The following is a 25,203-nucleotide window of genomic DNA, read 5'->3' as shown; positions in this document are numbered from 1 at the left end:
CATTTCAGAGATATTTCTTAACTTAAACAGAGAAACAGAATCACCAGGGTAGGTCATTGGGATTAGGAGTGAGTTCCTGCCAGCTTCCCCGTTTTCCTTGTGGGAATCTGGCAACCAGAATCATAAATCTTTCCTTCCTTCCTTCCCTCCCCTCCCCTCCCCTTCCCTTCCCTTCCTCTGGTGCTGGGTGGCAGAGAGACTGGGTTAGAAAGTGTCACAGAATGTTGAAAATGATCATCACTCAGTAGCCACCACTTTCCCAAATTTCATTCCTTCAGGATTCACGGGTTGCAGATTGTGGACACATTCTGTAAGTTAGTCTATTTGAGTACCTTGGTTCAACAATTGTTGCCCTCTGATGCACCGTTTTGCTCAGTTAAAGGTTATGACAAGAGTTTTAATAGAAGATGTTATCTTAAGCCTACTGAAATCTTAATATACTATTTTCTTCAGTTTCTTGTTCAAACAGAACATAAAATTGTGACATTCTGTTTGGTGGCTTTGCTGGCAAATTTCAGAAACACTCTTGGAAAACTTCAGGAACAGTAAAAAAAAAAGTAATGTTCAGGTACATGTTTATTGTGTGTATTGTCCATCCCCAATATGAATACATACATTCATAGTAAAACACTTAATATACAGATCTCATCCCTTTCCAAATATGTCTAGATACATAAAACACAAGGCATGCTTTCTATGCTACATGAAGACAAGCTTGCTGAAAACGTAAATTATTAAATTAATTATTAAGCTACTATCTCCTTAATAATCCAACTTAGAAGAACCATATTTCTTCTTTAAACTGGCATGCAGTTTCCTTGGCAGCCAGGAAATGGGAAGCTGGCTAAAGAGTCCTTAACTTCCACTGTGCACTACCGTACTGTTTCAACATCCCAATACAACTACTTCTAAGCTAACTTAGAATTCTCAGTGAATTGAAGGAGGTACAATGTAATTATAAAGATAGTGGTGTATATAGAACATAGAAGCATAGGGCTGGAAGGGACCTCGGAGGTCTTCTAGTCTAACCTTCTCAAGGCAGAAGACCTTATACCATCTCAGTCAAATGGCTGTCCAGCCTATTTTTGAAAACTTCCACAACTCCCACAGCTTTGGGAGGCAAACTATTCCATTAATTAATTGTACAAACATTTATCTTTATTTCTAGGTTGGATTTCTCTTTAATAAGTTTCCATCCATTACTTCTTGTCTTGCCTTTTGATGCTTTGGAGAATATGTTAATCCTTTCTCTATGACAGTCCTTCAAGTACAGTTATCATATCCCTCCTAATCTTTCTCCTTGATAGGGTAGACATACCTAGCTCTTTCAACTGTTCATCATACGATTTAGCTGGACCTTTATCATCTTTGTCGCTCTTCTCTGCACATTTTATAGGGTCTCAGCATCTTTTTTGTACCATGAGGATAAGAATTGGACATGGTGGCATTATCACTTCTCGTGATCTTGATATTTACTAAAGGGTGGATGGATGTGATGATTGTTATATGCATGAATGCAAATGGGGAATAGGTTTGTACATCAGAGAATTACATGTCATAAACAGGGGAAAGAGAAAAGGATTTATCACACGTTTATAGCTTTGGCTCTCCATTAAGGAATCCAGTTTTCCAATTACAGAAAAACTGCCCCCCGCTCCCCTATAGCAATAGTAAATACATTACTCTACCACTTCCACTCCCTCACCCAAAAATATTATTTCTGGATAGTATTATTTTTCTGCCTTTCCAGCTTACACAAGCTGTTTTCTGACTGAATTTCTTTGAAGCACTGACCTGGTTCCATGATGCGCTCTATGTCTTTGGAGACAACATCTTACTGTGCTTTCATCAGAATAAGATGAAAGTACAACTTCCTGTTTTCACTTCCTGTTTACAATGATGCTTCCCTGCAGCTAAATGGTTCTGGGAGCTTGGCATACACTGTGATCTGAGACTAAGGTGCAGTTTCCCAACTGGGAGCATTCTACACATGCCAAATAGGATCATCCTAAATGGACATGGTGTGTTTTTGCTACTATTTATTATATGCCAGGAAACAGCAGCAACCATACTTTCACATGCAGCAGCCATATCAGTGTGCCAGGTGATCCTCTGTTCCCTTGACTATATTATTTATATATTACCATATCATTTATTATTATTTATATCAGCTTAAGAAAGAGCCATTCTAAAATATCTCTTTAGCCTGGAATGTCTTTTACAGGATTATTTCAACTCATGTATTAAAGGTTAATTAAAATTATATGACAAGCATATGTATTGAAGAGCAATCATACATTATTATTTGCTCTTAGCGACACTTATACAAATGTTACATTAACATAAAGTCAAGTCACCTAACGCTACTTACCCATGGAATACAGGTTATCAAAACTCTGGTGCATCCTGATTATTTCATAATAAAGCTCATCGTAGCTGCTAGGAGTTGGAAGAAAGGTATCTCCATAAGTGATGAACATATTAAACAGGTTTATCACCTTAAAAAAAAGATTATAGGCATTACTGAATAAAAATATATTAACTTTATTATTTAATCAAACAGAAACAGGAATTCTCTGGGCAAAATAAAAGGTTATTAAATAAATAAAAATGCTAACTATGTAAACCAACGTACTCTAACATTAACAGCATTGAAGTGGTCATTTAGCTTTCATACATAAAAAGTATATTTTCTTTACCTGACATATTCATCAGGACCTACAGTCACCCATGACAACAGTGAGAGCAAATACTATTCACCAAAAAGGCAAATTTGCATGGTCGAATGTGTACCAGCTTAGAAGTAAAATGAAGTCACTAAAAAAAACAACAGGCAAGCTGTTTCTATGTATTCAAGAGTTTCTTAAGGAACTTATAATTATGTAAAAGCATAAACCAAAAGCCAAAATTAAAAAAATTAAAGAAATTTCAAAATGTCAAGGGAAACATCTAAGAACAGTTGTACCCGTATTGTCAACTGTGTGGGAAACAAATGGAAAGAAAGAGAATGAATTTATTCAATTCTCTAATTTTCTCTGGATCTTCTGGACTACACGTGGCCCCTAAGCTTCTGAAACTCCGTCACTGCAGAATTGCTGTACATGAGTGGATATTTTCCACCATTTTAATCCTAGTAAGCACTTTAGAAGAGGAAAACTTGGAGCTTAAGCATATCTGCTGTGAAGTTAAAAATAAGAAGTACCTCCACTGTCAGCAATAAATAGAAACATTTCATGGAAAAAACAATAAAATGACACTCTCCAATTTACTACTATTCAAAGCGTACTTTCTTGGCTGCCCAGCTATGAAACTTTTGGATTTTCAGGTTAGCAATCAACATTTTAAAGACAGATCACTGCAATAAGCTCTTTCCTCATTTACAAGCCGCAAACAGAATTCCAAAGTTTCATTTCCAGCCTCTCTAAAGCCACAAAGATCATTGATATTAGAACATGAAGAAGCACTGGAAGATTTTTTTTTGGTGGGTTCCAATTGTGACACATAAAAAACACACCTCTCCATAATATGGCACTCAACTGAGTACATATTAAAACATTTCTTCTTCTATATACATTCCAAAAAATATCTAGAAGGAATATTCCTATCCTGGATCCAATTCTGTCTCCAGGCCTTTGGCAGCAATGACTGATATCTTTTTCTTCTTTCCCCTTTGGTTTGGTTTGCTTGTCATTGTTTTGCGTTTCCTAATGTTCTTTGTTTTAAAATGTTTTAATAATTGTAAACTGCCCAGACTTGCTGGGAATTGGGGGCATATAAATTTAATGAAGCATTATTCATTGTCTTTAAACTATCTACATGGGACACATGTAAGTATTATAATAGAGGGTACAAGTTCCTAAACTGAACTAAAATAACATAAAATATAAAGTAATATTCTTAACCTGGTTTAGCACAGGATTTGTATATATCTGTGTATGTGATTTATTACCCTCCTCACTCCAGAGCCTCTACCAAGTGCACAATGTAATAAAAATAAAACTGCAAGCAACAATAAGCAAAAATGCCATGGTTCTTCCTCTAGCAGCTACTCAACTAGCCTTCCAGAAATCCAGGTTTCAGCTATTTTGAAATAAGCCATTCTTTCCACTGGAGTAAACTGTTCTAAAGGAGGGAATCAGCCACTAAAATACCTTTGTGCCCCATTCTGTAAAACTTCCTGATAGGAGGGGACTTTTAGCAGGCCCTCCTTATTCATACAGGAACAATTTACTTGGGATAGATGATTTCTAGAATACCCAGATCCCAAGCCATAGACAGCTTTTTCATAATAAAGCTCCTTGAGAAACTTGGAAACAGATCAGTAACCAATGGAGCTCCATCAGTAGTGGAATAAAATGAAAGTATATTGGGATTGCCCAGTAAGCACACGGCCATTGCATATTGCATCATTTGAAATTTTCAGATAGTCTTGAAGGATGGTCCCATTCGAATTTTCCTATGTATTTTCATTAACCTATGAAAGACAGCCCCATTAGAATGAGTTGCAATAATTCAGGTACAAGGAGATAAGGGTGTACATAACCTTGTCCTGTTCTGGCTGAGACATTACACCAGCTGCACTTGGCAAATGCTAGCAAAAGCCATATATTCAGGAAGATCTCCAGATTGTGAGTCTGGTCTTTAAGGGTGGAGCAGAAACCCATCAAGTGCCAAAGTTGATATCACTCCAGAATCAGTTGGCTGCTGAACCAGCAACCATTCTATCATCACTGTTTTGAGTCTGAGCCCATTTCCCCCCCCCCCGAGCCATGGAAGCTTCCATACTTTCCCCCCATTTTCCATGTAGCCTGTGGCAGCATAGTAGGGTATCATAAACATAATGATAATACCTCAGTTGGTGCCAGCAGCTTCATGTAGATGTTTAAAGGTTCCCTTAAAAATAAATTAAAAATCAAGGGTTCTTTATCCCTGGTAGGGCTCATTTCTTTCCATAGATACTCACCATCAGAGCCAAGGTAAAGATGTTATGTTTTGCCAGCAAAACTGTTTCATTAGACATGAGGAACTTCAACAGATTAATCAGAGCTGAAGGAAGAATTTAAAAAAATACAGTTTTATTCTCATAAGCCAATACTTATAACCAAACTGAACTTCATTAGTTAAAAGCCTATACTTCACAGGCAAGAAAACTTCTGTTTTAGCCCTAGATTTATCCTACTTGCACATTTTTATGTTAAATTAACTTGTCAGTCATCAATAACAACAGGGATTTCCCCCTTACTGATCACTTTAAGTAGAAACAAGACTATGAAAAATGAATTCTTTTCAGCACAAAAACCAACAAATCAATATCAGATGTCACTTTTGTTGATGGTACACAAAGCAGAACCACATATGGTACAATTCTGCAAGAGCTTGACTAGGTTCACTTAGTATATGGTATTTATTTGAATACAATACATGTTATATCAAGTTATTTAGGACAGGGAAGATCGCTTTGGATTCAAGAGCTCAGAAGCACTGTCTTGATTACGTATTTTCTTTTAAATTTATTTTCAGCTAAACAGAGTAACCAAGGTAGTAAAAGATGAGAACACAAGTATGAGGCAAAAATATGTATCTGACAGCACTATTACAATCCCAAAATAACAATAGAAAATAATTACCAAAAAAGGCATTTATGTTTTACTTGAAGTTTCTGAATATGTGAACTTTAGCCTGAACATTTTCAGTTCTTAATAAGGAAATTCGGGTCCAAAGCACACATTTGACACAGGAAGTTAAAACTGTCCAGTTTAAGTCCATTTATAAATTGTTATGGAGAAATATTAACACATGAGATACACTGCAGGGTATGTGGAATTATCATAAACTATAGGATGAACACAATGACTGTCTACTACCTACTGATCACCTTGATTAAAAAGTTATGCTAGAATGAGCAGTTTATATGAAGATGTGAGCCATGCCAGATTGACCAGGAAGAATCCTATTTCAGATCAGCACTTCTGTATCAAGGATGGGCACACACTGGCTAGGACACGGGTCGGCAACCCGCAGCTCCTAGCCGCTAGGAGGACATGAAAAATGAGACCAAGGAACTGCAAAACAAACTAACAGTAAACAACAGCTTAACCAAGGAATCACCAAGACCAGTCCCACCAACACTGATAGAGCAAAGCCCACTTCCTATTAGCACTGATATTACCTAGTTTGTTAATGAAACATCTGCAAGAATACAACAAATCTCAGAAAGCATCAAAAACCCCACAAATGATGCCTACCCAAAACACATTCCAGACATACTTTTCTGGAGATTGGGGAGAAAAAACCAAGTTGGAACATCAGGGAGAGATTTATTATTTAAAATTGTAATAATGATTGGATTTGGCTAAATTGGAAATTGCCAATCAGAGTCCAACTTGCTATTCTTCTGAGAAGAGGAATAAGGTCTCATTAATTCATCTCCTTACTTGATTTTCTCTTGAATAATTTTCTCTTTAACTACTAATACCTTTCCAGCAATTTTAATTCCAATGGGAGGAAGTTTGTCTGTCTATCAACCCTTCTTAAACTTGTACTTAAACTTGTGTTCTTGTGGTTCATTCCTCCAATGGCAAAGGATATTTGCCCAAGTACTATGGGAGAAGAAATACTTTGTTGTGGCGGGACTGAATGGAATGATAAGTTGAAATATTCCCTTTGTCTTTCTGAGCGTTTATCTTTTCTCTCTACATGGGGCTGCCCTTGAGGACCACCCGGAAGCTCCAACTGGTACAGAATGCAGCCGCGAGAGTTGTGTTGGGAGTCTCCCGATACTCCCACGTTACACCTCTGCTCCGTGAGCTGCATTGGTTGCCAGTTGTCTTCCGGGTGAGATTCAAGGTACTGGTAACGGTGTTTAAAGCCCTCCATGGCATGGGGCCGGAGTACCTTAGGGAACATCTGCTGCCGGCATCAAGCTCCCTGCGCCCTGTGCGTTCCCACAGAGAGGGCCTCCTCAGGGTGCCACCGATCAGAGAATGTCGATTGGTGGCCCCCAGGGGGAGATCCTTCTCTGTGGGCGCCCCGGAGCTGTGGAATCAGCTACCGGTAGAGCTCCGGATGGCGCCCGATCTTCGCTCCTTTCGTCGCGATCTCAAGACGTTTCTGTTTGTTCAAGCCGGCCTAGCCTGATGGGGATTGGTGGGGTTTTTTATTTTTGGTGTCTTAATTTTAACTTGGTGTTTAGAATTTTATTCCAATTGTTTTAACTCGGGCAATCATTTAATCTCTTTTTAATGTTTGTATTTAGTATTTTATTCTGCCCTGTGAACCGCCCTGAGTCCTCAGGGAGAAGGGCGGTATACAAATATTATTAAATTAAATTAAAATTAAATTAATTGTATTAATTTACATCAACCTAAGCATGACCCCTTCCTAGCATAGAAATACAGTAGAGCACATTATTACCATTTCAACCAATTAGGACATGGTTACCTCCCCATCTGCTTCTCTGGGAAAGTTATGTATCAGCTATAATGATCTCTAGACAGTTTGTACCAGACTTGAGAGGCATATTAAAGGGAAAATTTGTAGAGACATTTGAATCAATAAACTTCTGCAACTGGTTTTAAAACATATTCCATTCTGCCCACAGGGAGCAAAAAGCCGAAACTGTCTTAAAATTAGCCAGCTCAACTCATATAATTAAATTGTTAATTATTTTAACCAGGGGCAAAGGATTGGTTATTTTAACAGCATGGCTGCCATATATTGTTTCTTTGAAAGAATTTCAAATAATCTTAATTTAGCAAACGTGAGACTATAAATTAACTTCTGACCTGTTAAGGAGTTCATTTGTGGATCACAGTTTTTGTTTGTTCTGGGGTTTTTTAGCTTGTTTTTTATTGCTCTTTGTTTAAGAATAAATGCTTTCTCTCTGGAAGATTTGAATATGTCGTGACCTATTTTGTGTTGTTGGGCAGAATCATCACAATAGCTAGACAGAAAACTAAGTGTATATGGCTCGCAGAAAAATTTATTCATTATACATGCATATTTACCTATTCAGAATGGTTTCAGTCTCTGATCATTAATAACTGGCAGAATGAAAGAAGACAAAGGGAAGAAGAACCATAGTCACAATGGTGACAGTAGTGCTGGTATTCTCTAAACTTTTAAAAGCATCTAATACTAAGTGATTGAAAGTGATCTGAAAAGGCAGTGGGAGGGTAAGAAGGATCCAATGTTCAAATAAATAAATTCAAAACACCAGAGTAAACATAACCAAGGAGAGAGATACAAATGTGATAAGAGACAAGATTGTGACTGGAAAATCACAAGCAAATATCACATTTCATCCTCACATGTACAGAACAGAGTATCACCCTCTGAGCACTTGCACAAATGGATACAGGACCATTATGCTCTTCTCACCAATATATCCAGTTTGATTTAAATGCCTAATACCATATTGATTCAGGTCAAAGTAGACTTTTGCTCATGTTGTGCTTAAAGACATCAGACTTCAAAGCAAAATAGTGGTTCTAAACAGGCTCTCCATATAGCAAAGATGCAGTTAAATAGGTTTCCAAGGTAACTAAGCTTCCATGGCAAACGTTGCCATTCAAGGCAATCGCTACTTGGGACTAAGACAGCTGCCCCGAGTCTCTGTGATAGCAGTTTATTGGGAACTTCTCCATGTAGTAGTAGGCATTAGGTATGTGTTTTATTCAATGGTTCAGCTTAAAAAATTAATTGTAAAATCATTCAGCCAAAGACTCTGAATGCTTCATATTCTACACTCAATAGAAACTTTCCTTCCTTCCATTCATATTTTTATCAATTTGGCTCCAGCAATTATCCAACAAGACAGAAATCACAGGCTAGTAACAATTTGTTCTAATCCAGCACTGGAGAAATTCTGTCAGATGAAACTTCTAGATCACAAGGTAATAAATATCTAAGGAACACTCTCATCTGTGCTCAGTTTGGTTCACTCTTCCATTTTCCTCCAGCAACATTTTAGGCATTTCATCCCCTGAAGCAAATCTGATAACCAACTGACCCTCTGGGGAACCAAGCAGGATACAATCCAAGGCCACTGTTGCCATCTCATTCCAAATGGTGATTATGGCCTCAGTTGAGCTATGTGCTGGAGCCTGAGGGAAAATCCCAAGCTCTCTCTGAAATCCTACTTGCTCTATCAGGGACCTGGACTAAACTCGTCAGTTCAGAGAACACTAAGGAAAAGGATATCCCTTCAAACTTTTATTAAAAAACAGTCCCAACATACTTAAGATCTGAAGACACCAGTCTTGAAGAAGAGAGAAAAAAATCTTTTGAGATGAAGAAATATCTTTCAGTTTAATGTAATCCAGACTAATTGTCCGGTGGCTGTAGAAACACACTTCTATTCCTTATGTTTTTTTTTCCAGTGCCTCTACCTCCTGAATTCATGGAAGAGAATTTTAGCATGAGAAACCTACTCTTCGTACCTTTCCTCCTTTGAAAGGCATAATTGCAAAAGGAAACAGCAATGCAGAAGAAAGCAACGACCTTGGATCCCTTCGTTACAATGTCCTTTCATAATAAGGATTATAAAATAAGGGCGGCAACAATATTTTTCTATCCAAAGTATGTTTTAAGAGGTTTAAGGTGACCTGGTCATTCTAGCTAGATAGGGCTCATTTTTCAGTTATCTGTGACTCCATTAGTCCTGATGAAATGGACTGAGTCCTTCATGCTGTGAGTTCAACTACTTGTGGTATAGATACATGTCTCTTCTGGATAGTTAAAGCTTCCCAGGAGTGACATGTAATTGGAGCCATGAAATATTTAATGCCTCCTTGTGGGAGGGTGAGATGTCTATAGGAAGCAATCATCCTCCACCTGAGGCCATTGCTGTACCCAGTGGAACTTGATACTTTCCATCCAGTGTCCAACCTTACAGTCATAGGAAATGCTGTTGAAAAGCTGGCTGGTTTGCAGTTTTAGAAGATCCCGAAGGAAACAAATTATATGGACTCCTTTATGTCAGGATTCAGATTTGGTTATAATACTGAGATGACACTGGTAGTCCCTTCTCAATATCAAGATGATCTAGTACTTTTCCTCCTAGTCTCTCCAGCAATGGCCTTCACAGGTAATCATACTGCTATCAAGGCTAATAACCACTGAGTCTCTTGACTTCCATGAATTCACCCAACCTTATTTGAAGCCAACTAAGCTGGAAGCTAGTATCATATCTCATGGTAAAGCAAGATAAAATTATAGAAGGTAATGGCCCCACACAGGAAGCAGTGGCATTTAGTTTAATTGAATCAATTACATCTCTTACCCAATTTCCTTTTGCTGTGATAACTCCAAAGGATAAAATATAAAGTAAGCTAGTTTTTCACTTATCTATAGATTTTTATTTTTAATAAATTGAGATTGCTACAAACCTTGGACTAATTAATTACAGATGGGCACTTCCCCTGTTTAGCACAGAGGAACTTTTCCATTTATAAGTATGAATTATCTCTCAGCACCAACCATTCAGGAAAGCAATGCTGAAGTCTTGTCTCTTTCAATAAAAACGACCTAGGAAAACAATTTATATTTTTTTTGCCAACTGCTACTCTTTCTAATTTTGCAACACTATCCTAAACTGAAATAAATCAATATCACATTTCTTTGCACCATGAAGTTATTATTTTGTTACATTACATAATAAATGGCCAATACAAAAGAAACATAAATGTTATACATCTTCTGTACGCAGGACAGATTATATACAGCAGAATGTAGAGGATATATCCTGCTTCTTTCTTCTAACCATCAGATTAAAATTTTGCTATAGTCAAATGCAGGTCAAACAGAAAACTCTGCTGAAAATATTTAGTGTAGAAACGTGCTAAAAAATTTAACTGCAGTGAACCCTGGGGATAAAGCAAGCTAACATTAAGTATTAGGGTACTGGATACTGTGTCTCTTAATGCAACTTGCTCATAAAGTCTTGGGGAAGGTTTTTCTGCTTGCTGCTTGAAAATCACACTTCACAGTTCTTACCCATATAGATGACCTACATCTTGAAGTATGAAAATACAAGTTGGCAAAAGCAGAAAGCAAGACTCTGGAAAGTTTTTACCTAATCTATGCCTCAAAACTTACATCACGTCAGCTGTTGCCTTAGGCCACGCTCACCTATTAGGGGAAAAAAAAGAAATCTTTTTCAATGTATTCTGCCCATGATTTATTAATAAACACTTCAGCTGAGAAGAGGCTGAGGGAAGAAACACCACAGTAATTGACTGTGCAGTTTTCTTAAAAAAAAATTCAGGAAAAAATATCCAAACGTAAGGCTATTTGCCACCTTATTCAAAAAGGCACAAGACACTGACTAATAAAGCAGTTATAAAAAGACAGGTTCTGGCTGAATATTAAGAAAAACAGCAAGAGTAGATCACAAATCCCCAAGGGAAGATTCCTGCACTGAACATAAGAACTTGGAAGATCTAAAATGGCTGTCTAAAACCCTATGATGCCATCAAAAAGTAGAAGTCATTGAAAGGCCCATGAAATACAATGGGAGAAAGGTTACACCTGATATGTGTCACTAAGATTAATTGCTTGAAATGGTAGCATTTGTTTTGATATCTTGCCAAGTCAAGAAAAGGAAGCTAAAGCATAAGAAGCAAGCCGCTATGGATGCCAGCTAGGTTACTCCAGCAGAAGGACCACTTGACCGTTATCTTCAGGCGTTTAAAGAGATATTTGGAAAGCATCGTTTAAATACTGCTAAAAAAAGTACTACATTTTCTCTCTTATGACAATAATTACTAAAAAAAATTGTGTGGTGTTGTTTTTAGCAATTCTAAGGCAAGAAACACAAGAAAACTGAAAGTCCTTATATAGGTTTAAAACAGCTGTCAAGTAGGGAAAGCAAAAATAAAGATAGAACTCCCCAAAATCCAAAGAAAGAAATACAAAAATCTAAGACCTATTCCTGAAATTCTTAAGCTTTGCCTAAACATGAAATGCTGCTTCTAAAAATTGGCCCACTTCTTTCTAAACAGGGTACGATCTCACAGATAATGTGGTAATCACATTAAACTGGATGACTCAGATCATAGGCCATATATCTCCTAGAAATGTTCACTGAATTAACAAGCAGTAATCAAGGCTAATAATTCTGAAAACTAAAAAAGGTTAATTATTAAATTAAATTAACTAATTATAATGAACAACCTTTTAGCATTGTCTACCAGCAGGTTTCTCATGCAATATATAAATTTATATATATGTGTGTGTGTGTGTGTGTGTGTGTGTGTGTGTGTGTGTGTGTGTGTATACACACATATACATACACATGTGTGTGTATGTGTATGTGTATATATATATAAAACAATAAAATCAACTCAATCAAATAAGAATAATCATAAGTATTCATTTTTCTCTAATAAGAGAATTGTAAATGTCCTTAAAGCCCCAATGATGGCAGAGTTTTCCTATGTTTTCTTAATCATAATCATAATAATAGTAAAGTTGGAAGGGACCTTGGAGGTCATCTAGTCCAACCCCCTACTCAGGCAAGAAACCCTATACCATTTCAGACAAATGGCTGGCCAGTCTCTTCTTAAATACTTCCAGTGTTGGAGCATTCACAGCTTCTGGAGGCAGGTTGTTCCAATGGTTAATTGTTCTAATTGTCAGGAAGTTTCTCCTTAGTTCTAGGTTGCTTCTCTCCTTGATTGGTTTCCATCTGTTGCTTCTTGTCCTGCCTTCAGGTGCTTTGGAGAATAGCTTGACTCCCTCTTCTTTGTGGCAGCCCCTGAGATATTGGAACACTGCTATCATGTCACCCCTAGTCCTTCTCTTCATTAAACTACCCATACCCAATTCCAGCAGCCGTTCCTTATATGTTTTAGCCTCCAGTCCCCTAATCATCTTTGTTGCTCTTCTCTGTACTTTTTCCAGAGTCTCAACATCTTTTTTACATCGTGGTGACCAAAACTGGATGCAGTATTCCAAGTGCAGTATTCCAAGGCACTGTAAAGTGGTATTAATACTTCACGTGCTCTTGATTCTATCCCTCTGTTAATGCAGCCTAGCACTGTGTTGGCTTTTTTGGCAGCTGCAGCACACTGCTGGCTCATATTGAACAAGGTACCACCTATACTATACCTGTGCATTTCATTTTTCCTGCCTAAACGTAGAACCTTACTTTTTTCACCATTGAATTTCATTTTGTTAGATAGCGGCGCCTAGTGTTCAAGTCTGTCCAGATCCTCCTGTATCTTAAGCCTATCTTCTGGAGTATTGGCTATTCCTGCCAGCTTGGTGTCGTCTGCAATTTTGATCAGTTCCCCATCTATCCCTTCGTCCAAATCATTGATGAAGATGTTGAAGAGCATTGGGCCCAGAACAGAGCCCTGGGGCACCCCACTACACACTTCCCTCCATGTAGATGCGGTTCCATTGAGGACCACACGCTGAGTACGACCGGTCAGCCAGCTACGAATCCATCTGGTGGTGATGCTGTCTTTTTCCAAAGTTAATATTTCAATGCTTGCTTGCTACATTTGTTAAGACAACCACTACTAAAAGGTAAAAATTAGAAGATGCAGAAATAAATAATAATAAAGTTCCTAAGGGAATAGCAGGCATTTGTTGGCTAACCAGGATACAAGAACTAGCTACACTGAACCCCAAATTGCCACATAAGTGTTCAAAAACACCGGCTGAGAGGTAATTATTTACAAATTGGGCCAAGCATCAGCCACATCCTCCAGGGAGTAAATCAGAGGATCAGCTTCTTTCTTATGAATAAGGGTATCAAACCTTCCCAAAGAACACCTTACTACAGATCCAGAGAGAGGGAAGGCAATTAGGACAGGATACTGTTTACACTGGCAGGCTGATTGTCAACGATCAAGCAAGCAAAGACATTTTGCCAAAAGTGAGTTGAGAACTAATTTTAAAACAACACATCCAAACATATCTTATAAACAAAAGCTGAGACACACTTAGCATATAACTTAGGCAGGAAAAAGGTACCTTTGTTATGAGTCACCATATAAGTGTAAGAAAATGACATACATGAATGTGAAACTTGACTGCTGCATGTAAAATGCAACTGAACCAGCAACTCCATGGATAATCTAGTATACTGGGCTTCCATGAAAGCAATAAAACTAATTGAAGCCCTGCCTTAACTGTAGCTTTTATTACATGAAACGTGATAGATATCATGCTCTAGAATGCTTCAAACTACAGATAGTCCTCAACTTACAACTGGTTGCATAACAACCACTCAAAATTATGATGGACTTCAAAAATAACTTACAACCTGTTCTTGAAATTGTAACTACAACAGACAGCCCTACAGTCATGTGATCACATTTGGGGGCTTGACAACTGGCTTGCAAGACCAGCTGCAGTCATGTGACTGTGATTTCAACATTTTTAAAATCCTTTTGATAGAAAATGCCAAAACATTACTCCTTGGTATACTGGATTTGCTTAATGACTGCAGTGATTTGCTTTATGACTGTCATATAAATGATCACAATATTGAGACCAGTCGTGTGGCCTCTTGATTTATGAATGCAATAACTGACAACCAAAATTCAGAATTCCACTGTGGTCGTACGTTGAGAACTACAGTAGTTGTATGCTCTCTACACCCTTTTTTGCTTTTTCTTGTTTCTATAAATCTTACCCTTGCAAGGCACCCACCATAAAATCATAGAAGTATGTATTCCTGACAGTGGGAATATTAGAACAGATTGGAAATTCTGCTGATACAGAAGCCAGAGAAAATATCAGAGTCAACACTGAGGCTAGCCAAAACAGTTTCTATGATGACACATTGCTTATTTATTCCAATTTGTTAAATGTTGCTTTCTGATTAGAATAAAATATCTAAAGCAATTCACAATCAAACAATGGACTAGTCCCACAATTATGTGAATAAACTTCTACCTGATAAATTTTTCAAGGATCTGGGGGGTTTCTAATGGAGGAGATTATAAAGCACCTCGATTTGTTTTATACCTAACCGTCAGTCTCCTGATTCCTCTTCTCTCCTGATCTTAGCCCAAAACTCTATTCTCATGTCTTGGTACAAAGCAAGGCCTGTATTGAGCCCCATTTGAGTCATACCAAATTACCGGTCCTTGTATTTCAAGGCCTCCGCCAATCACAATCCCCCACAAATATCTGTCTGCCTTTATTTCTCCCTAGGATTCTCTCTTTAAGTTGCTCTAAACAGGGCCTTCCTGCTATTCCCTCTAGGGTGATGGTTTCCAGATTCCAGTCTTTTATGAATTTTAGCCCTGTATTTCCTAAAGGACCCCCCTGTAAGAGGGATTTAAAAATCTTTATTACCGGTATATTAGTGTTCTGATATCTTTGGGGAGACTATTCCAAGTGTATTGAAAAGTTGCACTTCTAGCATTCTAATCCTTCACTTCCCAGCAGGCATTCTCTACAACTAACAGAGCTTCAAAAAGATGCCAAAGATCCTGGTGAAGATGATGAACGATCTACTTCCATATATTAATAGAGGACAGACAAATTAGGGCCATTTCTAAAGGACAACTGACCGCTCTTATTATACAGAATAAAAAGTACCTATTTAAATATTGGGTTCTTAGCAGTTTAAAGCTAGTATTTGGAATTAAGCTAGAAAGAAAATATTGACAGTAGATTAAGCTAAGGTTAACAGTCTGAGACCATGTTTTGAATTAGGGTTTCAAAAGTATCTCCAAAACTAAATTTCATTAAGTTAGGAAACAAACAAGTAGAATGAGTTTACACAAGATATTTAATCAAACAAGTAAAAGATCCACCAGCTGATGCACACAATATCTTACATTCAGTTAGTTCTAACTTAAAGGGTAGTGATGGTTATACAATCTGCAGTTATTTGGTAGAGGGATGCAGGTATCAATTAAACTTTACAAGAAATCACACTCACACAAACACACACACACACACACACACACACACATGCACCCGTGCACACAAACAATTTGAATAAAAACATATACAATAAAATGAAAAATAAAAACACTACATAAACCTTTAAGTGCAATTAAAGCACAATTAAAAGCCATCTAAAAGCCTGGAAAAATAAAATGGTTTTCCACCTGTAATTATTTATTGTGTAAAGTAAACATTCACTTAGCTTTAACTTAGAACTAGATTCTGCAAAAACTACTTTAGGTAGCATTAAATACAGCAGATATAAGATATATTTATCTTATATCTTACACATCTTATACTTTTTATCTCTAATACTTAGAGATGTGAACTATGTGATGCAACATTCTCTACATTATCCTAAGGCAAGGAGGCAACAATTATAAAGTTCTCAGAAAATCCAGTTCAAACATCAATTCTATCAACTAGCTTGCCAATAATATGCACAGAATACATTTAGAAATCTGTTAAAAGAAATATTCACAAAAAGAAATATTAATTAACTTATGTGGGATCAGAAAATAGCAGCAGTTTCATCTATTTGTACAGAGTTCCCATAAGGGAGACTGCTACCCAGCTATCCACAGTATTTTTAAGAACACAGCTTTCCAACAGCACTACCAGGAAGAAATTCATTGAAAACCTAAATTTCAAGTATAATGTACAGTTCCTTAAACACAGGAGGAATGTCTGAGCTTTTTGAGAAAAACTTAATTAAGTCATGGAAGATTTTGTAAAGACAGAACAGTTAGCTGTACTCAAAATCTTGTTCCATAGCAAGGAACATGACTAGATAGGTCTACTGGTGCAATCTAGCTCATTTCCAAAGTACATGCTAATCTCTGAGAATTAAGTTTTAATATCCCCCATCTCACTTGCAAAACATCCCTTCTGAGCATAGTGTATGGCAGAATTGCTATGCAAAGACCTGCTTGCTATCCCTCTGTAGTTTTCCATATCTCTGAATATGCTGCCAACAATAAGAAAACAGGAAACATGTCATCTTAACATGTCAGAATACAAAATTAGAAAAAGTCAGATAGCACGTTTTCCAACTAATCTATTTTAAGAAACAGCATAAACTTTCATGAACTTCAACTCACTTCATCCAATACCTGCACAGCTCATAAAACCTTATGCTTTTTTCATAAAATTGATTAGTTAGAGAATGTGCTACCAGGCTCCTTCTGATTTGGTTAACATGGCTCTCCTCCTGCCATGTCAGAATACAGATTCAGTACGCTGAAAACACACACAGAAAAAGAGCCTAACAGAATTGCCACCAAAATGGGGACTCTATGTTGAGATGAACATCTACAGCATCTCGATTCTAAAAATATGAAATTTATCACAGTGGATCCCATACAAAAGATTCTCTACATGGAAAACAGTCTCAGCACCAACAAAAAACAAAACTAGAACTTAAAAATATTAATTTACTTTTCTCGACGCTCCAAATTGCGTTTTCTGGTGAAATTACCTACAATCAAGTACTGGAATGTAGCATACAGTACATTAGCACTGCATTTCAGTTATTTAACATTTATTTTAAAACTATGAGCACTGACCCTATGAAGAAATATGTCAGGCCTTATGATGGTAAGACTAAAAATGTACCTGACCAGAGTTCCCTCCAAGTGTAATGAAGTCTCACTCTGCACTTTTTCTGGTAGCAAAGCAGCTTGTGTACTATCTGAATACAGCATCTGCAGCAAGAAGAGAGGAACCCCCAACATAATTAGCAGCAAAGAATTGGGAGTGGTGTATACTTTCAATAAATAGTTCTATAAAGGATGTGTCATATAGAACTGCGACTAGTGAGGTCAAGGCTGAAAATGATGAAACACATTAATATGCCCAACTATTTGTAAAACAGTAACTCAAATTATCAGTATTCAGTATATCAGTATACCACTGGTACATGTGAAAGAAAAAAAGGAGGTAGATGTGGAGTTATTAAATTTGGGGGTATTTAGTTGGAAATCGGAAATCTGAAGGTGGATTAAATACTTGGACCCAGATTGTTGGGGGCAATTAAGCTGACTTTGTAATAATGCCGCTTGGGGTGTGTGTGAAAGCCCTAATAAGCAGGCATATACATAGAATGAAGGCTACTGCTAAGCTTGTAAGCCGCCCTGAGTCTTCGGAGAAGGGCGGGATATAAATGGAATTAAAATAAAATAAAAAATAAATTCCACATAAATAATCTAGGTTCCAAGAAAAAGGAAAATGAAACATATTTACCAGCTTTTTTTAAATTTGGAATTCAAATCAGTCAAACCAAGAATAGTGCTTCCAACTAAACTGGATATAATATTAATTGGGTTCACACCAAATGCAAAATATGATTTGTATTATTTTGGGCTATATGTATTGCATGAACCCAACCATTAATACTTGCAAATCATGATTTATGGCTTAACATGTCCCCTGAACGTAATCAATAATTGTTTATTCAATAAATCATAATTAACAAACAGGCTTAGCACATTAACCAGATCATTTAGATTAACAAAAGCTATGACCACTAATAGAAGTTTGAAAGCTACAGCACTCTAACCCATCACAATATCATATACTCAGAGTTACTAGAAGCTCACCCTGGTTCACACATAATGCTAAACTGTGGCTTGTTTATTTAGGCTTAATATTATATAGAATCACTCGTTATGGTTTAAAATTATGTTATATGAAAATCATTGAATATCTGTAGGGAATAGGTAGAGTGGGGAAAAAGTTCCAAAAGCAAAAATAAAAAAAGTTTTAGCTAGCCGTAGTACTGGAAATACTTGGAAGCTATTATTTCTGCCAAGGGTGTATTAAAAAAATACTGAATGTAAGACTGTCAAAACTTCTGCACCTGCCATATTCATTTTTCCTTCTTTTGAATAATCTGTACACAAATAGTAAGCCTGCATTCCATTTTCCAGAAAGGTGTCATGTTTAATTTTATACAATTGAGAGGATATATCAGCTTCTGTTCACTTAGGTATGTATTGAAACATAAAATTTGACCAGAGGGGCCTTTTTACATGCAACTGTATGTAACCCTTTTGGTACTGTCCATAGGGTTTTCATAGCAAAGATACTGGAGTGGGTTGCCACTTCCTTCTCCAGTGGATAACCGGAATGACAGGCAAGTTTGGCCTTGGAGTACAAAATGAAGCGGGGCAACAGGCTGATAGAATTTTGTCAAGAGAATACGATGGTCATAGCAAACACTCTTTTCCAACAACCCAAGAGACGGCTCTACGTATGGACATCACCAGATGGTCAACACAGAAATCAGATTGACTATGTGCTCTGCAGCCAAAGATGGAGAAGCTCTATACAGTCAGTAAAAACAAGACCAGGAGCTGACTGTGGCTCAGACCATGAGCTTCTCATTGCAAAGTTTAGGCTTAAACTGAAGAAAATAGGGAAAAGCACTAGGCCACTCAGATATGAATTAAATCATATCCCTGTTGAATATACAATAGAGGTGACAAATAGATTTAAGGAATTAGATCTGATAGACAGAGTGCCTGAAGAACTATGGACAGAAGTTCGCAACATTGTACAAGAGGTAGCAACCAAAACCATCCCAAAGAAAAAGAAATGCAAGAAAGCAAAATGACTGTCTGAGGAAGCTTTGAAAATAGCTGAGGAAAGGAGGGAAGCGAAAGGCAAGGGAGAAAAAGAAAGATACGCCCAATTGAATGCAGAATTCCAGAGAATAGCTAGAAGAGATAAGAATGCCTTCTTAAATGAACAGTGCAAAGAAATAGAAGAAAACAATAGAATAGGGAGGACCAGAGATCTCTTCAAGAAAATTGGAGAGATGAAGGGAATGTTTCATGCAAAAATGGGCATGATAAAGGACCAAAATGGCAGGGACCTAACAGAGGCAGAAGAGATGGCAAAATTACGCAGAAGAACTATACAAGAATGAGCTTAACATCCCTGATAACCACGATGAGGTGGTCACTGACCTCGAGCCAGACATCCTAGAATGTGAAGTGAAGTGGGCCTTAGAAAAGCTGTGCAACAACAAAGCTAGTGGAGGTGACAGTATTCTAGCTGAGCTATTCAAAATCTTAAAAGACAATGCAGTAAAAGTGCTACACTCAATTTGCCAGCAAATTTGGAAAACTCAACAGTGGCCACAGGATTGGAAAAGGTCAGTTTACATTCCAATTCCAAAGAAAGGCAGTGCCAAAGATGTTCAAACTATCGCACCATTGCACTCATTTCACGCTAGTAAAGTTACGCTTAAAATCCTACAAGCTAGACTCCAGCAGTATGTGGATCGAGAACTACCAGAAGTACAGGCAGGATTTTGAAGAGGCAGAGGAACTAGAGATCAAATTGCCAACATACGCTGGATCATGGAGAAAGCTAGGGAGTTCCAGAAAAACATCTACTTCTGCTTCATTGACTATACTAAAGCATTTGATTGTGTGGATCACAACAAACTGTGGCAAGTTCTTAAAGAGATGCGAGTACCAAAATTAAAAGACACTTGCTCCTGGGGAGGAAAGCAATGGCAAATCTAGACAGCACACTAAAAAGCAAAGACATCACCCTGTCAACAAAAGTGCGTATAGTCAAGGCTATGGTCTTCCCAGTTGCAATGTATGGCAATGAAAGTTGGACCATAAGAAAGGCTGAGCGCCAAAGAATTGAAGCCTTTGAACTATGGTTCTGGAGAAGACTCCTGCGAGTGCCTTGGACTGCAAGGCAATCAAACCGGTCAGTCCTAGAGGAGATCAACCCTGACTGCTCTTTAGAAGGTCAGATCCTGAAGTTGAAACTCAAATACTTTGGCCACCTAATGAGAAGGAAGGACTCACTGGGGAAGTGCCTAATGCTGGGAAAGATTGAGGGCAATAGAAGAAGGGGACGAGGATGGAGTCACTGAAGCAGTAGGCGTGACCCTAAATGGACTCCAGAAGGTAGTAGAGGACAGGAAGGCCTGGAGGAACATTGTCCATGGGGTCGCGATGAGTCGGACACAACTTCGCAGCTAACAACAACGTAGGTAACCCACCATGATGTTCCCTTTGGAGATATGCAACTACCATATTATGTTAAATAATTTAGGAAAGTAAAATGGAGATTCAAATCATTTTTCTTAATTTTTTGATGGACTGAACAGAAATATCATTGTTTGGAATTTTGAAGAGCTCTTAAAATTGGCTAGTTTCATGTAGTTGTTACTCACACATAGAGATCCATGGGAAATTCTTTCATCATGTGTGTTATTATGAATTCCACCATCAGATCTGCAAAAAAAGTCATACAAATATTTAAAGATACAGGATTTATAATGAGTTACCATTCTAACTGAAAAGTCTATCGTTCTTGGCTAGTGTTATCCACTGTTAACCCTAACCCTAGACATAACATTATTATGTACAACGATTCCAAGCTATACTTGTTGGGAAGAGAGAAATCCTATAGCTTGTGCAATAAGTAACTAAGGGACAGGAAATATAACTGTAATTTGGAAGAGAGGAGGGACTCCATTCAGTATTTCAGGGAATGTGAAGTAGCTGTTACAGAAATGAGTATATTATAAAAAAGCTGAAGCTTGCTCAAAAGTCATAAGCAAGGGCACAGAAGAAGGGGGAAATAAACCCCTGCTCTTTGACATCAGACTGTCATTGCCTCACAATTTCTAAGACACTGCTTCAACTGGATTATCTTCCTAGTGCAACAAGAGTGCCACAAAAACAAGAAAAAATCGAAGAGAGCTAAAAGTGCACAAAAGTAAAGATAAAAGAAAAATAGAAAAGAAAAAAGTTGCAAAAAAGAAGCTTTCAATCTTTACAGAAGTTATAAATTTACTCTTATTAAATTTTTAGATTTTTTATCCCATCTTTATTAATTTACAATTAATAAAGGAACAAACATAATGCTCCATCCTCTTCTATTTTCCAACAACAACCCTATGAAGTTGATTAAGAGAATGACTGACCCAAAGTCACCTAGCCAGCTTTCATGCCTAAGATGATACTCAAACTCAGAATTTCCTAGTTTCTAGATCAGCACTTTAATCACTATACCAAACTCTCGATGGTTACGTCTTTTTTTATAATCTATCCTGTTTAATCGTCAAAACCACAAATCATAAATTCACTTTTTTCTGTTTTATGCCAAAAGTCCACAAGAGATTTCCAGCCAGCAATAAATGTAGATATTGTCTTTCCTCTAAATCAATATGTGTATTTGAATCATTTTTTTAAAAAATAAAATTTATTAAAATGCTGATGTAAAACTTGATCCCTTGTCTTCTTCCTGACAAAATGCACCAACACACCCCTTGGAATATTTCTTTTTCTCACAAATCTTGTTTTTGTTTATACAATTCGTTGATTTTTGCCTCTGTGTCCTCCTTATCCCAATCCCAAAAAAAATTGCTGAAGATTTAATAATCTTTTCTCTAACATATTAAGCAGAATCCTCTGGGATCTCCATAAATCTCAAACAAAAATCCTTTTCTCTCAATTCCAATTGAACCAGTTCTCTTTCCAACTCTTTGTCTAGAACATCTTTTTAAAATTTCCACTTTGTCATTAATTTTTTTTTACATCTGCCAACATTTGTTTGATTTCTTTCATCTCCTCTTTTATCTTTATAAGTCATATAATGCCAATTGCTCAAACAAATTTCTGAAACAAATCTGGCATAATTCCCCTCTCTGTAAGTTGCTCTGGCGATCCTGTCTTTTCCTTCATTTTTGCCATTTTTCTGTTGGTTGCTATTATAATCCAAAACTGAAAATGTCTCAAGAAAAGAAAAGAATAAAAGCAAGATTCCTTCTTTTTTCTATTTTGTCTTCTTGCACACTTAATACTTTTGCCTCACGTGGTATTCCATAGTTACAGAACAGCATCACAATCAGCATCTCTGTAATTACAGGCAACATCCCTGTCAAACATATAGTTTTAACTTTTGTTTCGTAAAATCCAATTCTTTGCACTCTTTAATAGTAAACAAAAAGCATCCCACAAAGGTCCAGTTCACACTTTCACCCAAAAATGATATTTCAAAATAAATTTCCTTTGTCTATTTTCAATTTTATTGCATCCACTTATTAAGCTTTTTGCCAAAAGTTTTAAAATCTTTAAAACTCTTTTTCTATTTGTAATCCAGAAAAAAATATGATTCATCAAGTGAATTTTTTTTTGATCCTGCTGCTCAGAAAATCTCTTTAGCAGTAAATTAATTACATCTGAAATTGTTCAGAAAATGAGGCTCATACAAACCTTATGTCCATATAGGCTCCATTAAAGCTATGAGCTTGGTTGAAAACTCTTGACTATCAGCAACTGATTTCACGAGCCAACAACAAAGACCTCAGTTCCTGCAGATTACTGATAAAGGGTGCAAGTAGGCAATCTCATGATCTTTCCTTTTTTCAGACTGTGCCAGCCAGAATTTATTGTTTGACCACAAATCTCTGCTGTAATGCCCTTTTTTCTCCTTCAGAAAGGACCTTGCTCCTAGTATATTATTAATCCTCACAGCTCGCAGGAATTCCATTTCTACGATAGGGAGACATCAAAGAAATGGTGTCTGTGATGTCTCCCTATCTAGTTAGTTGCTTATCTGCCTGAAAAAGATAGATATTTTGTCTATGAACTAGGACAGTGGTGGCGAACCTATGGCACACATGCCAGAGGCGGCACTCAGAGCCCTCTCTGTTGGCACGCGCACTGTCACCACCAGCAGCAGGTCCATCAGGCCTCCACCGCTGCCCGGAGCCGGAGCCCCGCCCAGCACAAAGGAGGTGAAGCGGCCGACTAGCAAGCTCGAGTAGAGATGGTAGAGCAGAGGTCAGCAACCATTGTCGATTGGTGGACTGGAAGAAAAGGGAGGGGGAAGCATTTTACATGCGTGCGCGTGCGCACAAGGCCGCGAGCATGCACACACTGCAAATGGGACGGGGCTATTGCCTGGGTGATACTCACTAGCCCTGCCCAGTTCTTGCGGGGTGCAGTGCCTTGCAGCACAGTGGCCTATTTTTGCTCCCCTGGTTTTTGTGTGCTAGAGGTGGCACTTGCCCCCCCCGAGGGCACCATAATGCTGATGCGCCCCTGGCACTTTGCAATAAATAAGTGGGTTTTGGGTTGCGGTTTGGGCACTCGGTCTCTAAAAGGTTCGTCATCAGTGAACTAGGAGTATGCATGAACTACAAAATGGTCCATCACAGAACTTTCATACCGTACTCCAACCCTCAAATGTTCCATAAAGAGAGCCATTAAAAGAAGCAGTTTAGTCAAGTGCTTCAGGCACTGGGCTAGAAAGCAAGAGACAGTTCAAATACTTTGGGTGACTTTGGACCAGTCAAATCTCTCTCAGCCCAGCTCACCTCACAGGGTTACTCTTGTGGAGAAAATAAGAGGAAGAAGGTGTTAGATATGTTCATCGCTTTGAATTATTTGTAAAAACAATAAAGGAAGCACTTGGAACATTCAGCTTAGCATATTCCAAGGTCAGAATGTTTTTGAATGAAATATTTTACAAAGCACTATTGTTAGCCTCTTACTCTTACATTAAAACTAAAATAATGGAATTACTTCTACTCCAATGGCAAACTAAGGGTTGATCTCTTCTTTTTGGCATAATAAATCAGAGATCTAACATGAAAGAAATTTTCCTTCAGCTGCTGTTTTATTGCATTTCCTGCCTTTCCTCCAAGAGCCCAAAGAGGTTTACATGTAGATCTCACTTCCTTTTATCCCATATCAACTCTGTGAGATAAATTGGAACAGTAAAGAATGTCTAGAACAAAGTTACCCAGTGAGTATCATGGATAAAAATGGACATGAACTCCAGCTTCTTATGATACTAATGACTCATAATTTGACTATCATCTAAAATTAATTTAGCACCTAGATGTCTCTCTTAAGGTATTAATTCCAAGGAATAAACTTGTGAGAATTGCAAGCATCCCATCTTCCAATTGTTATTTATCTTTTCCACTGTTACTTATATAAAAAAACTGTAATTGCTACAACTGGCATTATATCAAATTGGCAAATTCCTATAGGAAACAAGTATCAAAAAGTTGTTTCTCCAATGTATAAAAATATCTGACAAAAATCTTAATAGCAGTTCAAATTGTTCACGAACTCCAAGTCTTACAACATCACCTACACTCAGAAATATTTTACTCCAATACATAAACACAATATATTTATTCTAAGTTAACAAAATAACCCAAACAGCTTTGCTAGTTTTCCTCTTATCAGTATTCAAAAACCTGTAAAACAGAGGTCCTAAAGGATCCTTGCATTCAGTCCT

The 25,203-nt window shown here is 37.4% G+C and overlaps 1 protein-coding gene across 1 annotated transcript in view; it reads right to left on the bottom strand.

Moving 5' to 3' along the window:
* Positions 1-25,203, bottom strand: part of ARMH3 (armadillo like helical domain containing 3) — a 161,794-nt gene that overhangs the window by 98,155 nt on the left and 38,436 nt on the right. The window contains exons 19-22 of the mRNA XM_081328954.1: positions 21,116-21,176; positions 17,530-17,618; positions 4,964-5,046; positions 2,372-2,498 (exon numbers count right to left, since the gene is read on the bottom strand). Of these exons, the coding sequence (XP_081185080.1) occupies positions 2,372-2,498; positions 4,964-5,046; positions 17,530-17,618; positions 21,116-21,176 (360 nt within the window). The remainder of the gene's footprint in view (positions 1-2,371; positions 2,499-4,963; positions 5,047-17,529; positions 17,619-21,115; positions 21,177-25,203) is intronic.

This window comes from Vipera berus (assembly GCF_964194415.1).
Source record: "Vipera berus genome assembly, chromosome: 5".
Taxonomy (NCBI): domain Eukaryota; kingdom Metazoa; phylum Chordata; class Lepidosauria; order Squamata; family Viperidae; genus Vipera; species Vipera berus.
This window is presented reverse-complemented; position numbering and strand designations above follow the sequence as displayed.